Consider the following 25810-nt stretch of genomic DNA (forward strand, 5'->3'; position numbering starts at 1 on the left):
ACTAGATTGCACATAAAGGGAAATTTTAGCTCTGGTGAGTGTGTGGGCGATAGGATTATTTACAGTGGATTTCTGTGTGCTGAATTTATGCACTTTGGTAGCAACATAAAATTTTGTAAGTTATTATACTTCCACCATAAGCCATCAGGCAAATTCCCTACTACTTAATAGGTATGCAGATAATTGCATTTAATTTTTTTTCCTAAAGATGGTTTTAATTTTAAAATCAGCAGCCATTTGTAACCAAGAAAGTCTGCCCTGTCTTTCTTTTACAAGTAAAAGTTTTTGAGTCTTGTGTAGAGGTTTTTGTTGTTGAGACAGCTTTGCTGACTTGGAGATGCATTTGTTTCCGTTTGTATGAACAATAGCATTTTCCTAGGTATCTTTAGTATGAAAATTACTAAAAGGGGTTGAGGTTTTTTAATGTCAAAGATTTCTTAAATAGTTACCTCAATACTAATTTTTGCTTTGGCGCTTTTTTCTCTTTAGGTTTTATGGCAGGCATACAGAGGAACCCCCAGATGTCACAGTATGGACCTCAGCAAACTGGACCTTCCATGTCACCACACCCCTCGCCTGGAGGCCAAGTGCATCCTGGAATTGGTAGCTTTCAGCAGAGTAATTCAAGTGGTACTTATGGGCCTCAGATGAGCCAGTATGGACCACAAGGTAAAACGCTTTCTGGCATTACGTATGATAATTTATATATATTTGTAAATTATATGTGTTGTGTAGGTAGGTAGGTAGGTTTGTGATTTTTTAAATACAAAACCAAAAAAAACCCAAGAAACACACACACAATGCCCTCCCTAAAAAAAAACACAAAAAAACCCCAAAAAAACCCCACTAAACAAACAAAACTGTCATCCAGAGGTAGAGCTGTACCTTGTGGAAGAAGCTGCTTCTGTTATTAGCACCTTTCTCTGTATAAAAATAGTGACCTTAAATTGGGGAAGGAAATGATGAATCTGTTGCTTTGCCAGGACCATTGTTTGGGAGCCCAAGCATGTCATCTCTGCAATGAGGCCGTGTTTGACCAAGCATGGAATAAGGGTCACAACACAGACCCCAGAATAGGACTTCTTTTCTTAGATAAAATCCCAGGGCCAGTTTAGAATTGCATGGTGACTGTGAGGGTTAAAGTCTTCTAACGAGCATAATACTACAGTGGCTACTGTGAAAATATAATATTGAGCTCTAATGCATAAGGTTTGTGAATCTTAACTAACCCTTCAGACTGAGAGAGACAGTTCCTTTTATTTTGCTTGTTTGACAGAGTTGTTGGAGGACTAAAGCAAAAAACAGAATACACCGTTTCTGCCCCTGGACAACCTTGAGCTTGTCTATTGTTTTGCCTTTAATGGATAACCTTAATAAAGATGCATCTGTTTAGGGGTTAATGAAGTTGATGTCAAGCCACAGAATGTATGAGGGGCAGCATTTTCTTTAGAGGTACATAAAGAAGCTATTTCAGCACTTCCTACTATTGCTTGCTTTCTTAAAATCTTCAAAAAGGACTGGAGGCAGCGATGAGAAAATCTTGAAGGGCTTGATGGCTTGCCTGTGCTAGCAAGGAGTTTCTGAGAACTAGTTCTGATGTTTGTTTGCAGGGAGCCTTGCTGCCCTGTGCAATGTTCCTTTCTGTTTCATCTTTGGGTAGCGTTTGTTGTGTTCTGCGCACAGGACTACAAGCCAAGATTTCCCAGTTTCTAATTTTGGCTCAGCCTTTTACATCATCTTTCAACTTAGGCAAGTAGATTCATTTCTCTGCTTCGCTTTCCTTAACTGTAAAATGGGGGTAGTAATGCCTCATAGTCATGTGTGAAGATTAATTACCTAACTCCAGTTGACTGTGCTTTCCTTTTATTTGGAAAGCATTTTGTGGCCATAAAATGCTGTCCAAGTGCTTATTTTTATCTGCACAGTGAGCAACTAGCTTAACTGGTAAAAATCCAGTGGATTTATGATGTGCTATCCTGACTTCCAGCTGTACTGCTGCTGCTGAGATTCCGAACCATGGGAATAGTGGGTGTCAAGTGCAGTAAAACATTAGCCATCCACACTGATTGAATGGAAAGGTTTTTGTACTAAATCAATGCATTTAAGTAACATGCCGAATACTACTTTCTTTTTTGCTTGAGTTCAGCAGTTCTTTTCCTCCCTCTGAAGATGAAAGTGCCTATGTAATGATTTTACGGGTCGCGGTCAGGAAGAAATGGCTATTAAAAAGTGAACTTGAGGGGCAGGAAGAAAATGAGCATCATTGTCATTAACAGGCCGTTTCAGAAAGGTCTGGTGAATAGTGTGATGGATGAAAAGCGTGTTCTTCTGCCAGTTCTTGGAGAGTACCAGTGATCCTGTTTACTGGTCATCATAAAATTAGGGGCCTGCAGACTTCCAGCTCTACAGGTAACAATTAGAGCAGAAGAATGCTACCTTTTCACCAGGCTATTGTGACCATTCAGAAAATCTGGGGATGAAGATGGTGATATTTTGAAGTCATGTATTTACCCAAATTTAAGTTTTTGATAGCATTTTTTATTTTTAATGAAAGTAATCTAATTGCAACTCTTAACATACCCTCTTCCAAAGCACAATTATGTGCCAGCAATGATGAATATATTATATTGTTATCCCATTTGCCTTTTATTGGCAAAAACCCAAATATATTAAAAATTACCTGGGTTGCAATCAAGTTCTTAAATTATTAAAGTAAAATAATTCTCAGGGATTTTATTGGCTTTCTGTGTTTTGTTCACATAGGCCTTCCTCCAAACTTAGGCATAGGCTAAGTTTGACAGGACTAGTTGTATTTTTATGTATGCGTCAAAGCATTCTGTGACATTTAGCTTTTAGTTTGCATGCTGGATTTCACTGTGTGCTGTCCTGAAAACCATTGCTCGAGGCTAGTGTCTTTTCTATGCAGTGGAATTGCTCACCATAATAAAGACTATACCAGTAAATTTGGGTTGGAGGAATTAGCCCCCAGATCGTGAGAGCAGAATGATCCATTTCATGCATATGGTTGATTTATTTGGGTTTCATGTGTTTACGTGACACTTAGGTCTATAATAAGAGTAGAATATATTTTCCCAGGAAGTAGTTCTTTACTGGGGACCTAGTCCAATCCTGTGAAACCATTTCTTACAAAAATAAAAAATGGCTTTGGCTCCACACTTCTGTGTGTCTGTGATACAACACAGGAGCATGGAGTACAGAACATCAGTTTTAATTTTGTATTAAATCCCAGCATTTTCCTGTCCCAAGAATTAAAAAAAAGCAGAGCAAGGATGGAAGTTGTTAGTGATGGAAACAGTCTCTTTGGTTTATATTTGGACAGTATCTAGCTGGGGGGCTAATGAAGCTCTGGTCTATGACCCGAGCATCAAAATGCTGCCACAGCAAAATGTCCCTCAAGTGCACTCTGTAGAGCAGTCAGATCCTGTAGTCAGTTGGGTCTTTTTAAGACTGAGGCAAAGAAAAACTTCCTGTGGATCAGTAAAACGTGTCAGACATGCATCCTGTCTCCTGACTTTTCCTACTTGATTCAGCAGTAAACTGTTCTGTTTGGGTGTAACAAAGAGAAACTACTACTATGTTTGAACCATAACCCTAGAATTTCACAGTAAGTTAAACCGCCTTTCATTCGTGGTAAAGCAATATGAATTATTTGTGCTTTGTAACAAAAAACCACTTTGCTGTCTAGCTCCCACTGATGTTAATCCTAGATTTCAATTGAAGTGGTGGCGTCTTAAGGATGAGATACCTTAAGTATCTTGAGAGTCTGGACCTCCAAATCCAGACCCACATATGCAACAGCCTGTTGTTAAGGCTTGAAATATCAACTGTATCTACTGAAGTCCCCTAGGTAAAATAGTTTCACAGGAATTCAGAACAATACATTTAAATTGTCTGTACAAGAAAAACTTGATGGTTAAGTGCATATTTAAAAAAATATAAAATTATTTTAAGATACTGTTTTTAATACTGTGAATCTCACCTACGTCTCTAAGCAGAGAGCAAAACTAACAGGTAGTTCTCAAATTTCCCTCTTTCCCGCTTGCCTAGAAATGGCAAGATATCAGAGCACTTTGTTCAGCAAACCTGGACAAAGTGGACTAGAGTTTCAGCAGTGAGTATGAACATCTGTCTTTGGCAGGTTGTTAGTAGGGTTTTTTTTTATATTTTATCTTCATTACACTTTTTTATTTCTTCCTGATTCCAGTTACTGCTTTGGTTTTTCTCATGCTTTTGAGATGTCATCTCTCTGGGTATAATTCCATTCTGCCAAGGGGGAGTCGGCATAAAAAATCCCTTGGATATGGAGGGGAGGAGTTGTTCAGTAATATTGTACAGCCGCTTTTGCCAGGCTTGTACCCACTTGAAAAGTGTGGGCTCTTGGACTTGGCTGCCTGACACGTCCAGCTGATGTGGGCTGGCCTAGCATCTGCTGCATTCATTGTGTTTAATGCTGCATCCATCTGTTTTCTGTCAAAGCCACTGCCAACAAATTACTAATCTATTAGAGAAACATGGAAATAAGATTGCACTCCTCATTCCTGGCAGTTCCTCTTGTATTTTGTTTGGCTTTTATTTTGCCTTTCTTTTTGTGGTCTGGGAAAGGTATAAGAATAGCTAGTACTTGAGGTATTGAGGAAATGCTTAGGGGGAAAAAAAAACATGGAAAAAACATTGACACTTGTTCTCTTTACTGAAGAGATACCACTTCCCCGTGCTCTTGGACGTGTATCCCTGGAGATGAATGATTAGGATTATTTTCACTGAGCCACATATTTTTATGGAGAAGATTCCACTGTTTTTTCTGTGTTTTGCTTACGCTGGAGAAGCCAAAGCACAAAAGAAGAGATTTTTTTGTCCCAATTCAAAATAGCATCAAAACAGCAATAGTATATAGCGTTGGTGTTTGCTCCTCCAAGCATGCTGCTGAATCGTACTTTGTAGACCCTAAATGACAAAACAAATTGGCTTTATGTAAATTGGACTGACAGTAGCTCCCAGTGATTATGGATATCAGGTCTGCCAGTCCAGGGAGGGAATTTGCTTCACTTTGGGAAGCAGTGTTACTAATAGCATGTACATAAAATGTGTTAACAGGCTGTGCGTAGTCTTTGAGCACACATACACACCATCTTGCTGCATTGAATTTTTCTTGCACAAAACAACTGGAAAACCAGAGCAACATCCGAGTTGTGTGTTACACCTTGAACACTGAGCAGAGCATGAAACCAGTGAAGCCTTCAGTCTGTGGTCACATATGTTGGATCAGAAGTGTGGCTTGAGCAGGTCTCAGCAACCAGAACTGTGGCTAGGGGCGATGGCTGGCTGAACAGAAAATACTCATCTGCCAGCAGCCGAGCCTAGAGAAAGAGGAGGAGTGACAGGGCAGTCTGAAGGCAGCATAAAGCTGAATCTGGAGCCTTTCATCTCCGTTGAACCACATATTGGGGATCCTTCTGTGAAGACCCCCAGGCAGAAACTTGGTTTCTAAAACAGAAGAGAATTGTTGGTCCGTTTCCTTGGGAAGCGTAGATTGCATGTGTTCTTGCTGAGGAGGACTTGTAGCAGAGTGAGTCAGTTACCGGGTGGGGAGGAGGGGAGGATTAGCCAAAGCACAGCAGCAGGAGCATATGAATTAATTATGTGTGCATTCAGATGATGGATGAATATATTTATTTTAACTATAAACAGGAGTTGCATGCCACCAACTCCTCTGCCTGGTAGCTGAGGCCTGAGGAGAGACATGGCTGATCTCCATGCTCAGAGGAAGAGTCCAAGGGCTGCTGCCTTTGAACGAGCGTGGGAATATCTGAGAGTAGTTGGGAAACTCTGCTCTGTGGCATCCCACAGGGAGGGATTGGGTCGTGTTTCCACTAATCTGGATGAGATGGAAATAAAGACAAGTCAAAACTGATGACTGAAGTAATGTGATCCGTTTCCTAAAATACTTTTCTGTCACATCTTTACCTTTTTTTTCCTCTCTCTCATGCTGCTTGGGTTTGTTTCTGTAACACTGAATGCCGTACACTTGCTTTTTCTTGAGCTTTCAACATGATAGGAAAATTTGCACTCAAATGAGTTAGGCTGCTACAAGTGGAGCAGTTTGCTCCACTGACAGCATAAATTGTGGTCAGCCAGGTTTTCATGCCATCCTTCGTAAGACACCTGTTTGTATTAGCATCTTTGTACTGTTGCTGATGACCCTTGTAATACTCGTTTTCCCAGAGGAGGCGCGCTGTAAGCTACCACCCCTTCTGCTGGCGTAGCCAAACATTGAATTTACCAGGAAGGCAGGGTAGGGCAGGAGGGAGTGGGGATGTTTCTCGGGGCCTGGCAGCTGTCCTCACCAGTCCATGCCAAAGCATCTCTGACACAAACGGGCAGAACTGTTAGGTTCAGGAAGCTGGTGAGACTAGCCTGTTGCTGAAATTGCAGAAAGATGAAGAATGAGAACATGAAATTACAAAAATAAGATTCTCCCTTGAGCTTATGTAATGGGTTTTTTACATGCCACATTTCTCTTTACTGCATAAGGCAGTTTTGTATTGTGTGCTATGTTGTTAACCCTCCAGAGGCAGCACTTTTCTTTATTGGCTGTTATCTCATTACATATATTAGGCAGAAAATGTTTGAGGGTACATGAAAATCAGGTACATAGGATCATTCAGGTTGGAAGAGTGCACAGGAGTTGTTCTTGGCTGACCTTGTATTCAAATCAGGGTCAGATACAAGATCAGAGCAGGTTACTCATGGCTTTATCCGACTGGTCTTGAAAACCACCAAGGAAGGGGTCTGCACAACCTCCCTGGGCAGCCTGTTCTGCTGCTTGTCTGTCCTCACGGCGAAAAAGCTGTCCTGACTTCGAGGCCAGCGTGGTTCACTTTAGTTCACATGTCTAAGCTCTGCAGCTGCTAACTTCCTAAATAGAAATACTTGCTCAAACGTTTAATGTTTTTCTCTGTGCTTTTTATCATTTTGTTCAGGAAACTACTCCAGACCACCGACGTACAGCGGTGTGCCCAACACAAGTTACAGTGGCCCGGGACCCGGCATGGGTATAAATGCCAACAGTCAGATGCATGGACAGGGGCCAAGCCAGCCTTGCGGTACCATGCCCCTGGGACGGATGCCGTCAGCCGGGATGCAGAGCAGACCATTTCCTGGAAACATGAGCAGTATGACCCCCAATTCTCCTGGCATGTCTCAGCAGGGAGGCCCGGGGATGGGCCCACCCATGCCAACTGTGAACCGTAAGGCACAGGAGGCAGCTGCTGCAGTGATGCAGGCTGCTGCAAACTCCGCTCAGAGCAGGTATGCGTCCAGGTGAAAGGAGCTTAAATGAGTAGGAATGTTATTCTTACCATTTCTGAAGTAACAGCACTGTATAGGTGCATGCATATGCATTTATACATGTTCTGTTTGTGCTCTCCTCTCCGGAGGAGATGGTGTGTGGAAGAATACTTTTCCTAAAACTTAAGGGGAAAGCATGCTATCATGTGTTTGAATTATCCTCTTGGAAAGCAGCTGTGACAGTGGAGATGACAGCCACTTCCAGTTTGTTTCTTGGCACTGTAGGCTTTAGGAAAGCTCACAAGGTTGCAGTGACATTAGGAGTAGAAAACAAGCCCTCTGCAACTTAAAATTGATTAGCTGGATATATTTTTTTTTATCTCCGGCAGAGAGAGGGCCAACATGTCCTTGGCAGCTTGTCCCTGCCAGGAAGTAAGGAAGCTTATGAAACTTCCCATCAACTCTTGCATTTACTGCCCATGTTCTGAGCAGCAGTGCTGATGACAGTTCTCTTCTACAGGATGTTCTTGTTCCTAAGCAGGCAGGCAGAGGGGGAGAGGAGGGTGTGCTGAGGGGAGCAGCTGGAGGGGAAAGGCAGAAGGAGGCATAAAAACAATCATTAGTTATCTGGAGTTGATAACTGCCACTTATGCATCTATAAGAGAGAACCTCCAAACAGGAAGGTAGAGGTTGGAGCCATCATCTGTCTTTGTATCTCCCCTTTGGGCAGCATAACTGCATGTTACCATTTGTGCATGGATTTTGGCAAAGGCACTTTTCTATCTGTGGTTATTCTTAAGATGCCTGAATACTTGCAATGAAATCATATTTTCTGGGAAATTTTTCAGATTAAGTAATTACCACATTTCCCTGGACTGAAATAACTCCTGGTGTATTTATTATCTTTTTCTGTTACAAGAAGTTCCATTACATGTGAGAATTACACAAAGCTGGTTGCACTGTTCTGGTGAGCATGTGTGTGTGTGTATTAAGCATCTTGCTTTAATTTATGCGTATGCATACACAGAAGCACATACACACATACAAGTATTTATCATTCAAGACCAGTGTTTGTGGACAGTAGAGTTGCTCTAATTCCAAGACACAATATAAACTAGAAATAGGAAGCTAATGTGTCCCTGTATCTGTTGCTTTCTTGTTTTGCAACTTCGTTAAGGCAGGTGCCTTCTAGTGATACGAATAACAAACTTTAAAACAGTAACAGTAAATTCAGTGTACTTCATGTTCTTGTTCAGTAAAATGGAACCATGTGCCCTTAAAGCAGACTGTGCTCTAGCAGATATCTGTGAACCAGCCATCTCTTGCTTGTGTTGGTTGTTTTAACAGATCTGTCTAGTAGGATTTACAAAAGTCTGCTTCTGTCTGTCTGGTTTAGGCTAGAAGCTGATGGGTCAGGCACAAAGGAATAAATGGGCCATCACTGCAACTGCAGGAACACTTTCTTTGTAATCATGTAACGAAAGGAAGGGCTCATGTTTGTTGGCCTTTAGAGCAAGAAAAGACTTTGTCTTAAGCCAGAAGTATTTGGTTGTGATTCAACTTACACTTCAGGCATAGTGTGTGGTGTTTGATCAAAAACTAGGTTAAATGTTTACCACTCCTATCTCAGACCTTCCTCCCAGGTCAGTTTTGTTAAACTGCTTGTGGTTTCCAGCTATGCATGGGCAAAACACTGTTTCAGAGCCTTGCCATCACATACTGCCCATTCCAGTGATCCAGCACCTGTGGAAGGGCTGAGTGGGCTGAGCAGTCATCAAATCTCTGTGGCAAATACTGGCAAAAGGGCCATTTATACAAGGCAAATTGAGCAAAATCTGTCACACCGCTCTGATGCTGGGGGTTGCAAGCACACTGTTCTCTTTGATCTCTTTGATCTCAAGTCAGCTGTAGAGGAGAGAGCGTAATGGCTTTTCTCTGTTCCTGCAAGTCCTCCATACTTGCATATGGAAGGAATGTACTTGCCGGTGATTCGTATTTGGGATACAGAACAAATCTGAAGAGGCTGTTCTTTGGTTCTGCTTTAGGCCACCATACATTAGGTCACCTGTTTATCCCAGCTAGGCTGGGGCTGGCAGATGCCCCATGTTTTCTTCACAGCACCCCAGCTATGGCTGTGCTCAGGCTCCCTTGATGCACCAGCCTGACCAGTACAGGTAGGTAGCAATGTAAACTGGACTTGCTGTGGGACCTTGGCAGGTTTTTTTAAACTTTCCATGAGCATGCTGCCTGGCTGCTGAAGGAAAATAAAAATCATGCGAAAGATACACAAATACTTGCATCGTAGAGCGTTTTTTAGTATTTTGTTTTCTTTTTACTAACATCACTGTGACTACAAGGAAAATCTGCATGTCACTTTGCTCACACACCTGCATGGCTTTTGGCATGGCTCCGTTCCCTTGTGCCTGAGAGGGAACTGAAGAACCTCATCACTGAGAAGGAACGAGATCCCTCCTCCTTCTGACCCCAGGCACCCTCTTTCTCCCCTCATTGGTGTTTTTGTCTCACAGTGGTGCTTTGCAACCCCATTTTCTTGACTGTTAGATTTTTATTACTGTAAAACACACAAACCCATGTAGAATTAAGAGGGAAATGAAATAGTTGTGTCAGAGTCATGGTTACTCAACAGTATTTCTGTACAGGTTGGTTGTGATCCCCTTCAAGGTCAACTTGTGGAATCAGTAGCCAAGTATCAATAGGGGAGTAAAATTTATCTTCAGCTGTTAATCCACAGGATCTATCCTTTATCAGCTCAGGAGTCTCATTTAGACATTGAAAACTGGTTTGCTTCTGCCTTGCCAAGCCACGCTAAGCAGCTGTGTAAAATGAATTTAAATGGCATGCATCAGAATAAAATCACTTCCACTGGGGCAGAAAATCAATGTTTGTTAGCCAGGGCTGGATGATCAAGATCTGAGTGCCAACCAGTTATACCTAGGTGTCATCCTCAGTGCAGACCACCAACCTTTTAATTAGAGAAGATAAGATCATACAAATAAAAGTGGTGGCTGTGGAAGATACTAGGTTTACACCATTTGAATTAGCCTTTGACCTTGCCTTGAGGCCTGCTCTATGTTAAGCTTAAGATTAATTTCTACAGCTACATAATACCTTCCTTGTAACCTAAAATCTTACAGTATGCTAGTCTGTCTTGTGCATACGGGCCAGTGTTTCCCAAATGGTATCTAGCATGTCAAACTAAAGAAAGGTGATTTTGAGACCTCTTCATTGAGCCGGCAGTATCTGTGGTTTCGTGCTATTCAGGATGTTTAAACTTGGTCCGGGGACCGGTTTACAGCAGTCAGTGCTAAATACCATGCATAGTAAGCCCCCGTATTTTCAGGAAGACAGTGTGAAGGAACTGCAGAACAGTGTTTTCGTTTTCATACCCGTCTTGGTCTCAGCACACCCACTGGTAAGGACTGTATGTTGAAGACCTTACCTGTCCATGAACTCCAAGGAATGACTTTTCATAACTTAGGTTGGTGTTGGCTGAGACCCCAAGGGCTGGTTCTGCTGCCTGAGGTCAGAACCCAGCAGAGGCCTCTGAGGACCAGGTGACTGAAAAATAAAGTCTTTTATCACACTGTAGTTCTGACAACAATGCATGTATTTATAGTGATAGGTAACTATTTATGTGTGTACAGACCTGCAACATAGTAAGCCTTCAGTAAAAGCACACAATTTTAAGCAAATGAGATGGCATTTTCCCTGTTGATGTGAAAGGCAACAAATTTAGCCAGTATCTCCTAGTACCAGCCAGTTTTGAGTTCCTCAGTTTGTAGATGCCCAACCTGAAACTTTCTGGGACTGTGTTCGCTGTCTGTGGGCTTTTGTTTCCGACAGTAAGTGCGCAGTACACACTTTCAAAAATTGATTTTTAGGTTAACACCTGAAGTCAGCAGATGATTTTGGAGTTAGATGCTTGCCGTCATCATTTGCAGCATCTCTTGTGCCAGCAGTGTCATTCTGAGCATGTCTTCTTAGCAGTTGAAAGTGTGACTGTGGTATATGGAAAGGTAAAAACATAGTTGTGAAATAGCTGGCTTACATACTGTTGGCAGTGTGGCTTTAGGAAGATGTAGCTCAGTATTAGCTGGCTGTAAAATATACGTCCAACTGGATGTTAATATCAGCCTCTTGCTGGTGCAACTACGGTTATCAATACCTGAGCTAATTACTATAAAATGAGTTTTCATGTGCTTACGCGAGGAGCAGTCCCATCTTTGAAGGCAGCGTCTTTGACCTCGGTGTACTGTACCTTAGTATGATTCTCGTGATTGCATGTTGCAATTTTGTAAATTAATTTTTTGTATAGATTGAATGAATGTGGAATTCAGTATCATTGATACTAGAGAAGTGATTTAGAAACAGTAGTTTATTAAACTGAGGAATTGGGATACAGCTTAGCTATTTCCATCCTCTGGGCATTTAAAATCCTGGTCATTGAGTTGCTAAATTGAGGTGGGTATTTACATTATTGTCTGCTACTCCCTATGCCACCTGAGAACTGGTGCTCAGTGTCTATAGGTAATGTGTGATGTTGCGTTGCTTTGACATACTTGTAGGCATTCTAGGATGTGGTTCTGGTTTTAAACTGCTTAGCAGCTGGTTAGGTATTACAGCCACGTCACGGTGAAGTCAGAAGAATTTAGGAAAATTTTCATTCAGTCCTAAAACTGACATCTAAAAGCTGCACTGATACTAGAGAATTTCTGTTGTACAGAGAAATAGTTACAATTAATGTAAATTAATTTAAAATGTGCATTCTATGTGTCTTCTTTTTAGTCTGTGTGTGTGTACATGCACGCTTGCACACATACAGGCAGACTAACCTTCCATCAGCATTTCTGTCCTGCTATGCATGTATAATTCATATTCCATGTTGCTGGTGCCAGCAAAGCACTTTTTCCATATTATTTTCTCCAACGGCAGGGTAATGCAGCACTGCTGATGGACTAGAAGGTACTGGTGAGGAAATATAGTAATGGACATGGTGCATTAAAATGTCAAAAGGAAAAAGAAAGAGGCGGAAGCAGGGAATAAATTTTTAAAAAAGAATAATAATATAAATAAAAACCAGAACTCTTTTAGGTGTTTTACATCCTAGAGCCTGTCAATTTCTATGCAGTATTTCCCAGTCTGGCCCTTTTGATCTTGAAACTCAGGTTTAAAATTCTAATAGTGATTTTAAAAGCTGCGTTTATGTAGCAGGAAGACTTGAAGTGCTACAGTAAAACTTACAGTCTTTAATCCCTGGAGAGAGTATATATCTTCCATTGTTTTCCCTTTTCCCCTTAAGCTTGGAGGTGCTGTTCTTCTCTGCTGGGAAGTGCAGTGGAGTGCAGGAAGGTTAAGTACTCATTCAAGTTTCTTTGCTTATTCAAACCAGGCTACTTCTAGATGAAAGGCTGCCAACTGTGAAATCCCCAAAGTAAACTAGGCTAAGATAGGACTGGTAGCCATAATTGGAGCCAGTGCTGGGGTACCTTATCTGTTGCCTTTGAAATAAGCCCCTAGCAGAAAGGCTCTTTCTGCTGGGTCTTTTATTTAACATGCAGTCACAGAGAAGGAGTTACTCCTGTTCACATTCAGGCCATTCACAATTCTCAGTCTCAAGGTGACTGGTCATTTCCCCTCTACCCCACTCCAAACATTCCCAGACTTTGAATTTCCTTCAGGGATCGTGATGGATCACTCTGAAATGAGCCCATTCTACTTTTGTTTAGTTCTGTTTGACTATCCAGGCGTTGAATATTTCAGTCCATGAAACTGCATTTGGCTTCCAAAATAAAAAAAAAAAAAAGTCCATGTTTGGTTTCAGCTGGATCAAGTGGTATTGCTTCTTGGCCCGAGTGACTGTGTAGTGTTACTGTGAACTCCAAATATCTGCTGTGCTTGCTCCACCTGAGGTTGGCAGCATTTCAGTAACAGGTGGAATATTTTCTCTCTGTGCCAGGTTTCTGTGTGATGTGAGGGGTTAAAGTCCCAATATTAATGCTCACTGTAACTGTAATTTGTAAGGGAGCTATTAACCAGTATTGGCATATTTTTCTTCAAAAGGGCCTGTGCTTCTTCCTGCTTCATGGGAAATAGTCATTTATATCAAGCTGATTTTTTTTTATTCTTTCTTTTTTTGAAAGGGCACTTCCTTTCCTCATGTTTTGCTTTTCAAAGAAGAACCATATATGGCTTTTTTCTACAGTGTATTAGGAGGAGTGAAGTACAAGTTATATGTTTTATTATAGTAAAGGGAGAGCTGGAAATCACACTTCTGTGATTATGTTTTTTAAATGGAAACGTATTTTGTAGATCAGCTCAAAATTGCTGATAAAATCATGTAAGGATTGTAAGAAACTTTCCATACTGAGCTAACTGAAGCCATTTCTTGTGGGAGACTAAAAGAAATATATTTTTATCTGGAATTTTGTTTTACTAAAAGGTAAATCCATCATTCTGGAGCCCTGGATGTCACCATGCTGCAGTGCCTGTGCAGGCAACCAGCAATTTGGGGAGGCTTGCTTTTTTCTTTTTTTTTTTTTTTCTTTTTTTTTTTTGGTTACTCATCAATCAAGTGGACTGCTGTATGCTGTTCATGCCATTAGAGATTAACCACAGACCTCAAGAGTCGTACTCCCTCCTTCCTTCGGAGAGTAATCATTCTTAAATTGTGAAAGCAGGAGTATGTTGGGAAGGAAGGGTGATTTTCAGTGTCATGAATGAGAATTTTTATTCATCTTAGAGACACTTCTAATTCGATTATTATTGTGTCTGGATTATTTTTGCCTTCATTTGGTTATTTGGTTATTGCCCTCTATAGAAGTACTAATTATTTTGAAACAAAATTGCAGTGTAGGACTCTGTGTAGTTTATTAACATTCTGCCTCAGAGTTGGATGTTACGTAGAAATTCAGTATCCCAAAAGGTGATCTTTAGGGCATTAAGAATGCAGTACTAAGTTAATTGTTATTGTATAAAAGTAAAGAATAAGGGAGGAATTTAGACTGAGTACTCTTTCTTGGGTGACAAGGAATGCTTCAGATGAGGAAACTGGATTTTCACACTTTTTGCCTGTTAGCCGGAAGATCTACTAGTTTAAATCACAGCACTAGTCAAGGGAAAAAAAAACCCAAACAAAAAAACAACCAACCACACAACCAAAAACCAGAAGAATAGCCGTCTGTTTAATGGGACTCATGAAGAAAGCTAATTCCATGACTGCTCTGTGTGATTTGGCACATATATTGTGCAAATACAAGACTGTGATTGAACAGCCTAAGATTTTTGTGACAGAAGGGGAGAGACATAAAAAATGGTAGGAGGATTTCAGCTTTTAGAGCTGTTTTAAGGTTTCAGGTTGTTTTACAATGGTGATAGTGGAGGAAAAAGTTAAATAAATGTTTTTCTTAATAACACTACCTGGGCAAATACGAGTGGGAATAGCCCTTCATTTTATTGATGGAGTTCAGATGGGAGCATTGGTTCTGACTGGACATATAAGTAACCTTGTAAGAATCATATTAAATAGTAACAACATAAGAGCAATAAGATTTTTTTTAATGATGGCCACCAGTCTCACTAACACATTAAATACCTGTTGCAGTTGTCACAGTAGGTTTCAGGCATCTTCTGAGCCAAAGATGAAGAAAAGAGCTAGCTGAAACCATGCTGACATATGTACCACATTGCTCTTGTGAAACCGTCTGGAGTGCCAAAGTGCCGAGACTGATGGTAATAGTGGTAGTAATAATATTGATAAACATATAACAGCTCCAGGCTATTGGGCAAAGATAGGCAAGTGGAAATGTGTCTTTTGGGAAATCCCTTTGGAGAACTTCCTCGCCATGCTGCTGCACATGCACAGTTGCATTCAGCATGCTGTCAGCCAGATGACATTTTACTATGAAAAGATACACTGAAGAGCTGGCATGAAACGATCAGGATTTTATTAGATTTTCAGTTGGTTGCCAGCACAGTGAGCTCCGTGGAGCTGCGGTGGTGCTCACAAGCAGTGCAAGGACGTGACTGAACAATGTAAGTACATGGTGAAAGGCAGCAGGAGGTCTGCATCCCAAGGTGGAAGAGGAGGGAGCTCAGGGGTCAAACCTTTCCCGAGGCAGTGCCCCTCTGGAGGAAACTGAATTAGTGAAACATGCAGCATGTCCTTAGCTTCCTGTAGCTTTTTGCACCATGCTTTGGTGACCTCCTAGCTGTTCATGTGCTGGGAACAGACTCTTACCCACTTTCAAGTAATCATTCTGGGAGAGAGTTCATAGGGCCTTCTGACTTTTTAATATAGCTATTTATAAACATGCACAAAAATAGAAGGTGCATAGTGAGAGAGTCATATGAGTCATTCCCATTTTGATATCGAGTCACGCCAGGCTAAATCACCCTTCTTGGCATTCTGGTTCAGATTGACTGCATCATGCCATACAGGGCAAATTTCTTTTTTTGCTACAAACCCAGTTCATGCATGCTCCTGCTTGCCAGGCAGATTACAGCATCACACACTCCACTTGGGCTAAGAGGTGTATCTGCTCAGTGCTCAGATTTTATGTCTGATGGGGGCAGTGTGCAAGCAGCTGCCATTAGAGCTGCTGTCTAAATCCACCTTGTCAGGAAGGTAGGCAGGGGTCACTAAGAGCGGAGCTTCGATGGGATTAGAAGCCATTTGACTTGGCCCGCTTTTCAGTAGTCCTGTGTTTTCTGTCACCCAGCATTATATTGTATTTATCCAGTACAGGTTGCACTGAGTACAGAGGGCTTAGTTAGTTCTTACACAAATAAAATCAAATACAGAGGTCTTGCTGCACTTGGAAGAATGCTGCGCAGTGAAGGCATTTCAGGGAATCCCTGTGGATTTGAAGACTGGTGACCAAATGTTGTGGTCACCATGAAATTCAGACCAAAAAGATTTAATTAACACAAAAGGAGCTTTATAAAAACAAAATTAAATAGCTGCAACCTAAATAACAAAGAAACAAAACAAACCAAAAATACACAAACAAACAAACAAAGAAACCCTACAGTACTTCACTAAATTTCCTTCATGTTTTGCAGTCACACATTCTTATATCATTAGGATCAAATGAGTTACGGCTTTCTTTTTCTGCAGTCTTGTGCTATGTTTTCCTCACTGTATTCAACTACTTTATTATACTTGTGGCCATATTTTAGAACATTATTAATCTTGGATTTCTTCCTCAGTTTGTGTTATCTGTAAAATGGGATAGGGAGATTTATTCTGATCTCAGCTTGCATTCAGCAGTGCAAATGTGTAGTTGTGTTGTTATTAGCATCGATACTCATGAATTACACATGCCTCTTATGTTGCTCTTCCAGTGTTTGATGTGGTGTGACACTCCTGCATTTTATTGGGCTTTAAATGGCTAGAAGCAGATAGCCTGTCAGGCAGATGTTTTCACTGGAAAAATGGTTAATGTGATGACAATAGCATATAAACAAACAATAAGTTTTTGTGGCTGCTTTTCTGAGGGGCTGGGCATTGAATAAGCCTGGTAGGAACAACTAATTTTTTAGTTTCTTTTCCTTCTTTGATTATTTCTTAGTGAAATCTAAGTAATGGTGATGATGCTGAAGGTGCAGACATTTGCATGATCAGAAGAAAAAGCATATGTTTAGAAAGGCTGTTTGTGGTATTCTTCCAAAAAGTATCTTACACAATAATGTTCAGCCAGACAAAGAAAACAGGCAGTGTGCTTGGTCAGACTGCAGTGGATTACAAGGTGATGTGCACTAGCACATAATTACGATGCTAGAAAATTATTCCCCGTTTTAGCATTGTCATTTAGGCTCGGTTGTTGGGAAGGATAGTTTGGTGTTGGTTCTGTGTGCCTGATGTCAGGAGACACACATACACGTGCGTGCGCACACCCTGATACAACACTGGATGCTTTTTCATTTATGTTTCCGAGCGTTCTGGCAGCGTCGGTGCATTGCAGAGCTTTGGCCTCCCCATTTTGCTCGTGTACACACCCAAATGTAAAATTTTCTTTTTCTGTCTAACCTGAGAGATGGAAAAAAACTCGTGGCAGACCTAACACCTGTCACGTCACCAGCTTTTGTGGTTGCTTTTTTAAAACTTTGTTATTGTGAATGGTGAGCTTCCCCACTGAACAGAGGAGGAAATGTAAGTCCAGGTTAGTATCCTTACAGTAGCAGCTAACAGGAGGGAGATACTTCGCTTTCAGATACAGTGGTGTTAAATTGGTTTGGTTTGGTTACGTGGGAACTGTCTTTAATGCCGTTTTATAGCTGCTTAAGCCAATACTCAGATTTCATGTGTCTTGGCTTTTGCTAACAGCGCTGACACGCCACTTCACTTCCAGTCAGAGCAAAGTAAGCAGTGCTGGGGTTTAGTTTCCCTTGCTCGTCTCTCCCTCCTCCAGTTCTCCCATATTCCCTGATGACAGGAATGGTTTCACTTCTACAGGGAAGCCCATAATGTAGCAAGAAGGAAAATCCATAACAAAAGAGCATATGTATCTGCCTGCACATGTTTATGTGTAAATTCTCCAGGGAGAAGGCATTCACAGGTCTTACTCCTGAATTACTCTCATTATAATAACCCATTTGGTGTCAAAGTATGACAGATTATAAGCGCTTAAGGCTAGTCCCAGCTCAAGACAGATTTAAATAAAGTACTTCTGGTTATTGTGCAGGTCAGTGTGTTTAAATAACAACCCCCCAAATCATACTTTGACATTTAAAAGAGAGAGGAAATATTGTCATGCTGCAGACCTGGTACAGATAAGCACAGGGCAATTTGGTCAGTACACTCTGATTTGTGAGTGCAGCCTAACGCAGTCATTTTCACAGTTTGTAATCAAGTAGCCACCTTAGCAGTGTGTCAGCATTAAAAAAAAAAAATGTTCCTTTAAAAATGTTTACACAAATTACTCCCCTGAGGTGCTGCAGTGCATTCGCTGCAAAACTGATGTAGGTTAAAGATCTGGAGCAGTAATGGCAAACTTCCATGAGCTTGTGGGCCATTTGTTTTTTTTCACCAGCCGATTGCTCAGGTGGCCAGGTCATAGTAACAGGACAGTTTTTCAGGTCCAGTGCCTAGGGCAGGATAACTGGGAGAAATCCCTACTTTACGTGAGTGCTGTGGGAAATGTCAGGAAGCACAGTACAGAGGGGCCTAAATAATAATTGGTGCAAGCTTGCAGCCACCAGGATGTGTGAAGTGTGAATCAGTGACAGCTCTCCCCTGCCTGGGCTGTGTGCCCCATCCTGGCTCCCATCCTTGCAGCACTGCACCTTCAGCATCACCCCACTGTGCCATACTGCTGGACTGGACTGAGGCTTGCCCAGCTCCTGGCCAGGGTGGCCACTTCAGAGTCTGGCCCTGCCTCGCAGCAGTGCGCACAAGCAGAGGAGCTGCAGGAAGGCACATCTCTGGTAACACTGCTTTTGAGGCTTCTCTGTGAATCCCTCCCTTCCTTCAGGCAGACCGGGCTGAGAGGCTCCACGTGTGCTGGAGGGTCCTTCCCTCTGTTTACCCTGGGAGTAGCAGCTCTCTGTATGTTCCTTTCTGCTCCTCCTTATGCATCTCTGTTTCATCTCCATTCTCCAGAGCACCTATCACTCTCCTGGCCCTAAAAAGCTTTGGCATCTAGAGAGGATGCTCCCAGCCCTTGTTGTTCATTCTTGATTTCCATCTGCTCTCTCCTCCCTCCATTTCCATCTTTTCTGCCCGAAACTCTCCTCACCTCCAGCCTTTCCAGACTCTCCACCTCTGAACCCTTCTTCTGTTCCCTACACATTTCCATGCTCAACTTGCCCCTGTATACAGGCTGCCACAGGGCTCATTACAGAAGCTGGATCATCTTTTCTGACTGCATGAAGGGTTTTGCTCCAGTGTTACGCATTTAGATTGAGAGGAGTGTCACATGCATGCCAGAAAATCCACAGAACACTGTAAAACTGGATCCATCTGCACACAGCAAAACCTGAGTTTTGACATGTTCCCATATGAAAAGTTGTGTCTTCACTTCTTGTCCTGCTGAGAAGCATAATCCACTTTTATCATTGTCCATAGCTAAACCACAACTACCTCTGAACTCGATTTTGTAGTTCAAATTTGTTCAAATCTGAGGAAGACAACAGTAAAAACCTTTGACAGATGGCAACACTGAGAAGGTACTAAATCACACACATACCGACAAGTATTAAACGCAAGGGCTGCAGAGTAACTTCTGTGTAGCAGTTAGAAACAACTAACCTACTGGTGATTTCAGGTCCAATTAAAGGAAGACATCTCAGTATAAGAGGCACTGCTTAGCAGTTGTGATTCACTCGAGTGCTCCTTTGTGTTGTCAGTGTTCTTTCTTACAGTTTCTTTGTTCTGCTTTTTAATGATGACCAGATCTTGCATGTCATCTCTCTTTAAATACATGGACTTCTGCATTAGCTCAGAAGATGCAATTATATCTGATGCTACCTGTTTTTCAGAGAAAAGAGATTAAGTGCTGATTAAGCTTCAGGTGGATTGCAGATGAAGCAAAACAAAAGAGCAGAAGAGGGCTTCTTAAAAGGGAACAGTTGAATTTGACCAGTTGTATTTTGGACCCAGTAGTACACCAAACTATCAACAGCACAATGAAGCTGACAGTCTAGGAGCGTAGGATAATTCAGGCTGGAAGAAGCCTCAAGAGGTCTCTGCTCCAACCTTCTCCTCCTCAGGCACAGCTGACTGCTCAGGACTTTATCCAGTTGGGTCTTGAAAACCACCAAAAACAGAGATTCCATCACCTCTCTGGGCCACCAGATCTAGTGCCTGGCTGTTTTCACTGAAAAAAGGGTTTTCTTTCATCCAGTCTCAGCTTTTCATGTTTTAACTCTTGCCTGTTGTGTCTTGTCCTCCCACCGTGCCCTACTGTGAAAAGCCCGGCTTCATCTTCTCGCTGACCTCCTTTTAGGTGCTGGGGGGGCTGCTGTTAGGTTCCTCTGGAAAGCTATCACAGCCCCAGGCTGAACTAGCCCTTGTCCTTCAGCCCCTCCAGGGTGAGTGCTCAAGCCCTAACCATCTGAGGGGTCCTCTGCTAAGCTCACTCCAGTTTATCATCATCTTTCCTTTACCAGAGGATCCAAAACTATACTCCAGATGAAGTCTAATGAGAGCCGAGTAAGGAGGGGACGTTTGGTTCCCTCATCTCCTGGCTCTGCTCCTGGTCACACAGCCCAGGACGTCGTTGGCCCCCTGTGCTGCCAGGGCACTTTGCTGGCTCATGCTCGGCTCCCCGTCTGCCGAGGTGCCCAGGGGCTTTTCAGCAAAGCTGCTCCCTCCAGTCAAGCCCAAGCCGGCAGGGGGCTCATCCTTCCCAAGTGCAGGACCTTGCACTTGTCCCTGTTGACTTCCATAACGTCCCTAGTCCCTGTCAGCACGTTCCTCTGGCCTGTCTGGGTCCCCCTGCGTGGCAGCCCTTCCCTCAAGCGTAAAACTGGCTCTGGCATTATGCAGGTGCTGTGAATTACTAGATTGTCAACAGAGTAAGTAAAGCACAGAAAGAAAGCATATTCCCCCCTTTCCCATTTTTAATCTCTTCCATTTGCTGAATACTTGGGACATCTACTTGTAACATTAGAGCAGAAAAATGAAATGTGTAGGTTTAAGTATAGTGTTTAAATTGATAGCATAATCCTAAATTTGTACTGGCCCAGCTGCTTTTTCTTCTAAATGGGGAAAAATATGTGATCTGGGATCACAGTATTGGAGGAGTTAGAGCTGGAAAATACCTGACAGGTCATCTAGGTCATATGTAATGCAGGATTTCTCCGACCAGTACCTTTTCCAATGTGTTGTCTGTGTGTAGAAGTGTCAAGTATTGGGGTTTCCTTCATTCCCTTGGAGGGTAACTGCAGCTCACCACAAGTACATTTTTTAATTATATTCAACATAAGTGTTTCTTTTCTTAATTTCTTCCTATTACTCCTAATTATCACTTGCATCATCCCTAAGCAACCCAGCCTTTGGTGTTTATGTGGTAAATATTGAAAATTTGTATACTTGACTGGGTTTGTTCTGCTATAGAATTCATTGTTGGTCAGTTGAATTTTTGCCATTAGATGTCACTACATGTACAGCAGGCTGGTTTTAAAAGATGATTTTTATTTAGCCTCCCGAAAAATGGAAGAGGGAATTGGGAGATGTAGGAGAGAGTCTGGTAGTATGCTTTGAGATAAATACTTCTTTAATAGTATGTTGGATATGCATTTACTAAAAGCAGCACAGAAGGAAACATAAGATTTTTGACTTAACTCCAACAACCAACAGATGATGCTGTGACCTTAAGCATATATAAATATGTTTAGCAGCTGCTGTGTAACATATTTATAAGTGTTTAGTGACCTGGAGGTTAATCAAAATGAGTTTGGTGATCTCAGCTCAGTTCTTAATGGACTCCACTTCATATTATAGCACTGATGCAGCACAATTTGTCACAGTCGGCAGTCTTTACTCAAAGGAGGCCCACTGTGGAGTGAGAATTAAAGGCTGAAGTAATACCTGATAATTTCTCCCTAAAGAAACTTCCCATTCCAAGCCATCATAAAGCAGAATAATATGTGGAGGAGCTCTGTACAGTGCATTGTACCCAATCTCAGGATAAAACAGTGTTTACTCTTACAGGATGTCACCTTTCAGCATTACTGAATTAGCTCACGGATGCTGCGGTCTGTGCCTTGACGGGCAACTGGGGAAGGACAGAGTTCTGCCAGGGATGGTGCTGAGTCTTTTCACTTTCTGGGCTGTTTCCAGAGATGGAGAGCTGTGTCCATTCCAAGTGCAGCATTATATGGGAGGATGAAAGGGAGAGGTATTGCCTTGCCAGATGAAATTTCAGAATTAGGTTCTGCCATTCAGGTCTTTCTGGATACAGAACCATTTTTTTTGCACTTCAGTTGCTTTCTTACTGTCCTGGCCAAAGCTAGTGTATTCCTTTTATTTAATTTCCACTCTCTGTCTAAACTGGAAATAGTTTCCTACTTTTTGATTTAAAGCTGTTGTACAGCAGTATGCTTCCATGAGCTACAATTGAGATTGATGTCCATAGAGGATAACATGAAACAGCCTGTACCTCAATTTGAGACAATGAACAACCCCACAGCTTAGAAGATATACATGCTATAGAAAGTAATTGTATTGAAATATTAGTAGGTAAGGACCAGTTTCAGCTTACCTGCAAGGTGCGTATCTCCTGTGTATTTTTAAAGCTAAAGAAGGACATTGGAGACAGAGATACCTGTAGAGACATCTGTCTTTTCCAGAATCCCAGCTTTACTCCATAAGAACCTTTGAAAATCTGTTACTTCTTTTTGAAAATGTAAAAATGAACTTGCACATTTTCTTCATCTTCACGAGTAACTTTACTCAGTAACAGAAAGGATCTCGCTTATCCAGCATAGTAAGAACTTTTCTGTTAACTGCATTTGTTGAAATATAGCAATTTTCAGCTAAGAACGGGGGGGGGGGGGGGGGGGGAGGGGGGGGGGGGGCGGTGTTAAGATACAGTATTTACATAAGAAAAGCTTGATTGTGTGACTGAAATCTTTTAAAGTTGTTGCCAAATGGTCCTGTTCTTCTCTTTTCCCTTTGTAATTTTCCCTTGGAGCATTGCACCACTGTGCATTTTAAATCTTTTCCCTCCACTGCTCATTGCAGGCTTCATCAGGGAAATGACATTGTATGGCAGTTGTCTCCTTCATATCAAAAGAAAGCCTTTGCCTCTTTGCAAGAGTGAAGAAAAGTTTGTCTTCAGAGAGCAAAGGACAAAACTGACTTGGAAAAAGATGCTTTATTTAGATAACACGTTCTCTTTTCCTTTGAAGATGTTCACAATGTGTCAAGAAAAATTAGGCCAAATAGTGCTTTAATGGTCCTCCTCCTGTACCTCCTAAAAAAGAAATTCGTTCCTACCAATTGCGATAAGAATCTGCCATGATTTTGGAGAAGACAAGAAGCCATTGAAGTTATTCAGGGTTGTTGGTTTGGGGGTTGTCTGTTTTGTGTGAATACTGTGTAATAGCTAAAAGTAGAATTTATACCAAATCTCCTCTTGCTACCAGGACATGCAGCTTTCCCTGCTTGTAGGAGAAAATTAAATGCTTTGTTTTTTGTGAGGAAAAAAAGCTGACAGGTATCAAAGCTATGTAAAGGAGTGGTTGCTTCCTTTCTTGTCTCCTTTATTTGGAAAAACAGCATAAATTTACAGGGGGTACATTGAAGAAACAGGTCTGAGTTTTGTGTTTTCCTATCTAGGCTATGAATATACAAGTAAGTATATTGTTGCATGTGGTTTTATTTGTATGTATGATTTTATGTGTCATAATATGTGCAGTCTTCAACTATACCAAGGAAAGGTAAATAATTGTATTATGCATAAAAGAATAAAAGATTATTTTTGAAGTTGGATCATGCATTACATTGGGTTGTTCTGCTTGCTTGAATTGGATTATTTTCTTCATTGTGTCTCGGTTTATCTATAGAATTTGATAAATCAAGTACAAAGCATACTTAGATACTTGCCAGAACTTAAGAGTATATAAGGTTTAGCCTTCAAAAATTATTTGATCTGAAGATCTTCACATCTGAAGATACGGAGAATTAGGTAAGGGCTTCATGTAGGGCAGTTTTTCGGGGAAACTTAAGGCTCAGTTATGAAAGCATTATACAGCTATGTGATTAATTGTCAAAACCAGAATAGTTCTGCTGAGGTTTCTTGTTTCAGCGAAGTGCAGTATGTACGTGGTTTTTCGAAAGATTGGGCATAGATGGCATGTACAAAAGATGAACATTGTATTCAATGCAATAGCATCAGATACAGAAATCCAAAGCAGATTCTATGGTACCCATTTTTCTTCTGGTCATTTCACTGTTTTTTAAGCTATGGCAGGTAGGGATTTCTATTACATGATCAAAATGCCAGCTCACTGGAATTTTTTTATGCCAGTACTAGGTTCTAATTTTGACTCCTGATCATGTTGCTTTCTACTCATAGGATAAATGGTATGAGTTGTATTTTTCTGCTGATTAGTTGTGACGTATAAAGACACTGTATACATCTCTGTATACACTCCAGTTCTCTCAGATACACAGTAACTAATTCAAGACTAACTCCCCATGTAGGTAAACTGAAATAATTGTGTGCCTTCGCCTTAGTATTGGCAAACCATAGGAGATGTACTCTGTGACAGAACACAGCATCTTCAGCAATGGGGTACATAATGAGACATGGTGTGTGTGCTCTTTCTTCTCTTAGGCAAGGCAATTTTCCTGCCATGAATCAGAGCGGTATTATGGGATCCAGCTCCCCCTACACTCAGCCGATGAACAACAGCTCTGGCTTGATGAACCCGCAGGCTCCTCCTTACAGCATGGCACCTAACATGGTGAACAGTTCAACAGGTAATGGTGGGTAACCTTTCAGCAGTGGCTTTCCTCCATAAATCTGCTTAATGGTACCAGCCCTGGGCTGCTGGCAGAGGGATGGCCTTCTTCATTCGATTCACCCCTGTTGAGTAGTGTGGAGTGATTCGAAAGTAGGCAAAGGTACTCACATTATTTTGTACAGTAACTCATACGTTTTTCATTAAGTCCTTTTGCACAGCATGTAGATGAGTACAATGTTTTGAACAGTTCCAGGAACACTCGGACTCAGTTTGATGTAGGTGTGGACTAGCAAGTATATGTGTATTTGTGTGTACTTGTCTGCAAGAGGGGGAAGGAGAAAAAACTCATCTTTCAAGAGGCTGCTGTTGCTTTTCAGTGTCTTACTTCCTAAGATTGCAATTTCAGATATTTACTGTGGTACTGGTTTAAAAAAAAAAAAAAGAGATGTGCACATGCTCTGACTTGAAGATGCTGTAAGTTGAGCACTTAAAGTAATTACTATGTTCTGAAAATATAGGCCATATTTACTGTTTCAAAAATTCATATAACCATATATAGGGTTTCTTATTTATTTATTTAAATACCAGTATATGAAATTTAATCATAGCTTCCTTTGGAAGGGGGGTGGAGGGGAGACATATTCAGTGTGGCTGCTGGATTAATCTGTTATATCATGACTTGTGAATTCAGAATTATTTGCAGCTTTGTGTATGACTATGAAGACAGGTGAATGTAGTTCTGGGAAAATGTGCTTTATAGTCCATATTCAGCTTGAACTCCTAACAATTATCCTCCAGCAAGATAATACTTCAGTAAAGATCAATTCTTTCATTGGGGTGGGTTTGGATGGAGTTTCAATGACCCTGAAGTGGATCCTCCCAAATACTTGTTCCAGTCATGGAGTTCCTGTGCATGCTTTACTTACTGATTACATTAGCTCTTTTTGAAATGTTGGGGGTTTTGAAGTCTTTCTGAAATCTGGATAGGTTGTGCTAAGGTGATTTGGTGTTTGTTCTTAGTTGGCTTTGTTTCTACTTTTGTTTAGAAAAGCCTTATTACTTAAGTTGC

General features: G+C 41.4%; 1 protein-coding gene across 1 annotated transcript in view; it reads left to right on the forward strand.

Moving 5' to 3' along the window:
- Positions 1-25810, forward strand: part of ARID1B (AT-rich interaction domain 1B) — a 336635-nt gene that overhangs the window by 268649 nt on the left and 42176 nt on the right. The window contains 3 exon segments of the mRNA XM_055714492.1: positions 490-669; positions 7002-7329; positions 24612-24757. Coding sequence (XP_055570467.1) covers positions 490-669; positions 7002-7329; positions 24612-24757 — 654 coding nt within the window.

This window comes from Falco cherrug, chromosome 6 (assembly GCF_023634085.1).
Source record: "Falco cherrug isolate bFalChe1 chromosome 6, bFalChe1.pri, whole genome shotgun sequence".
Taxonomy (NCBI): Eukaryota; Metazoa; Chordata; class Aves; order Falconiformes; family Falconidae; genus Falco; species Falco cherrug.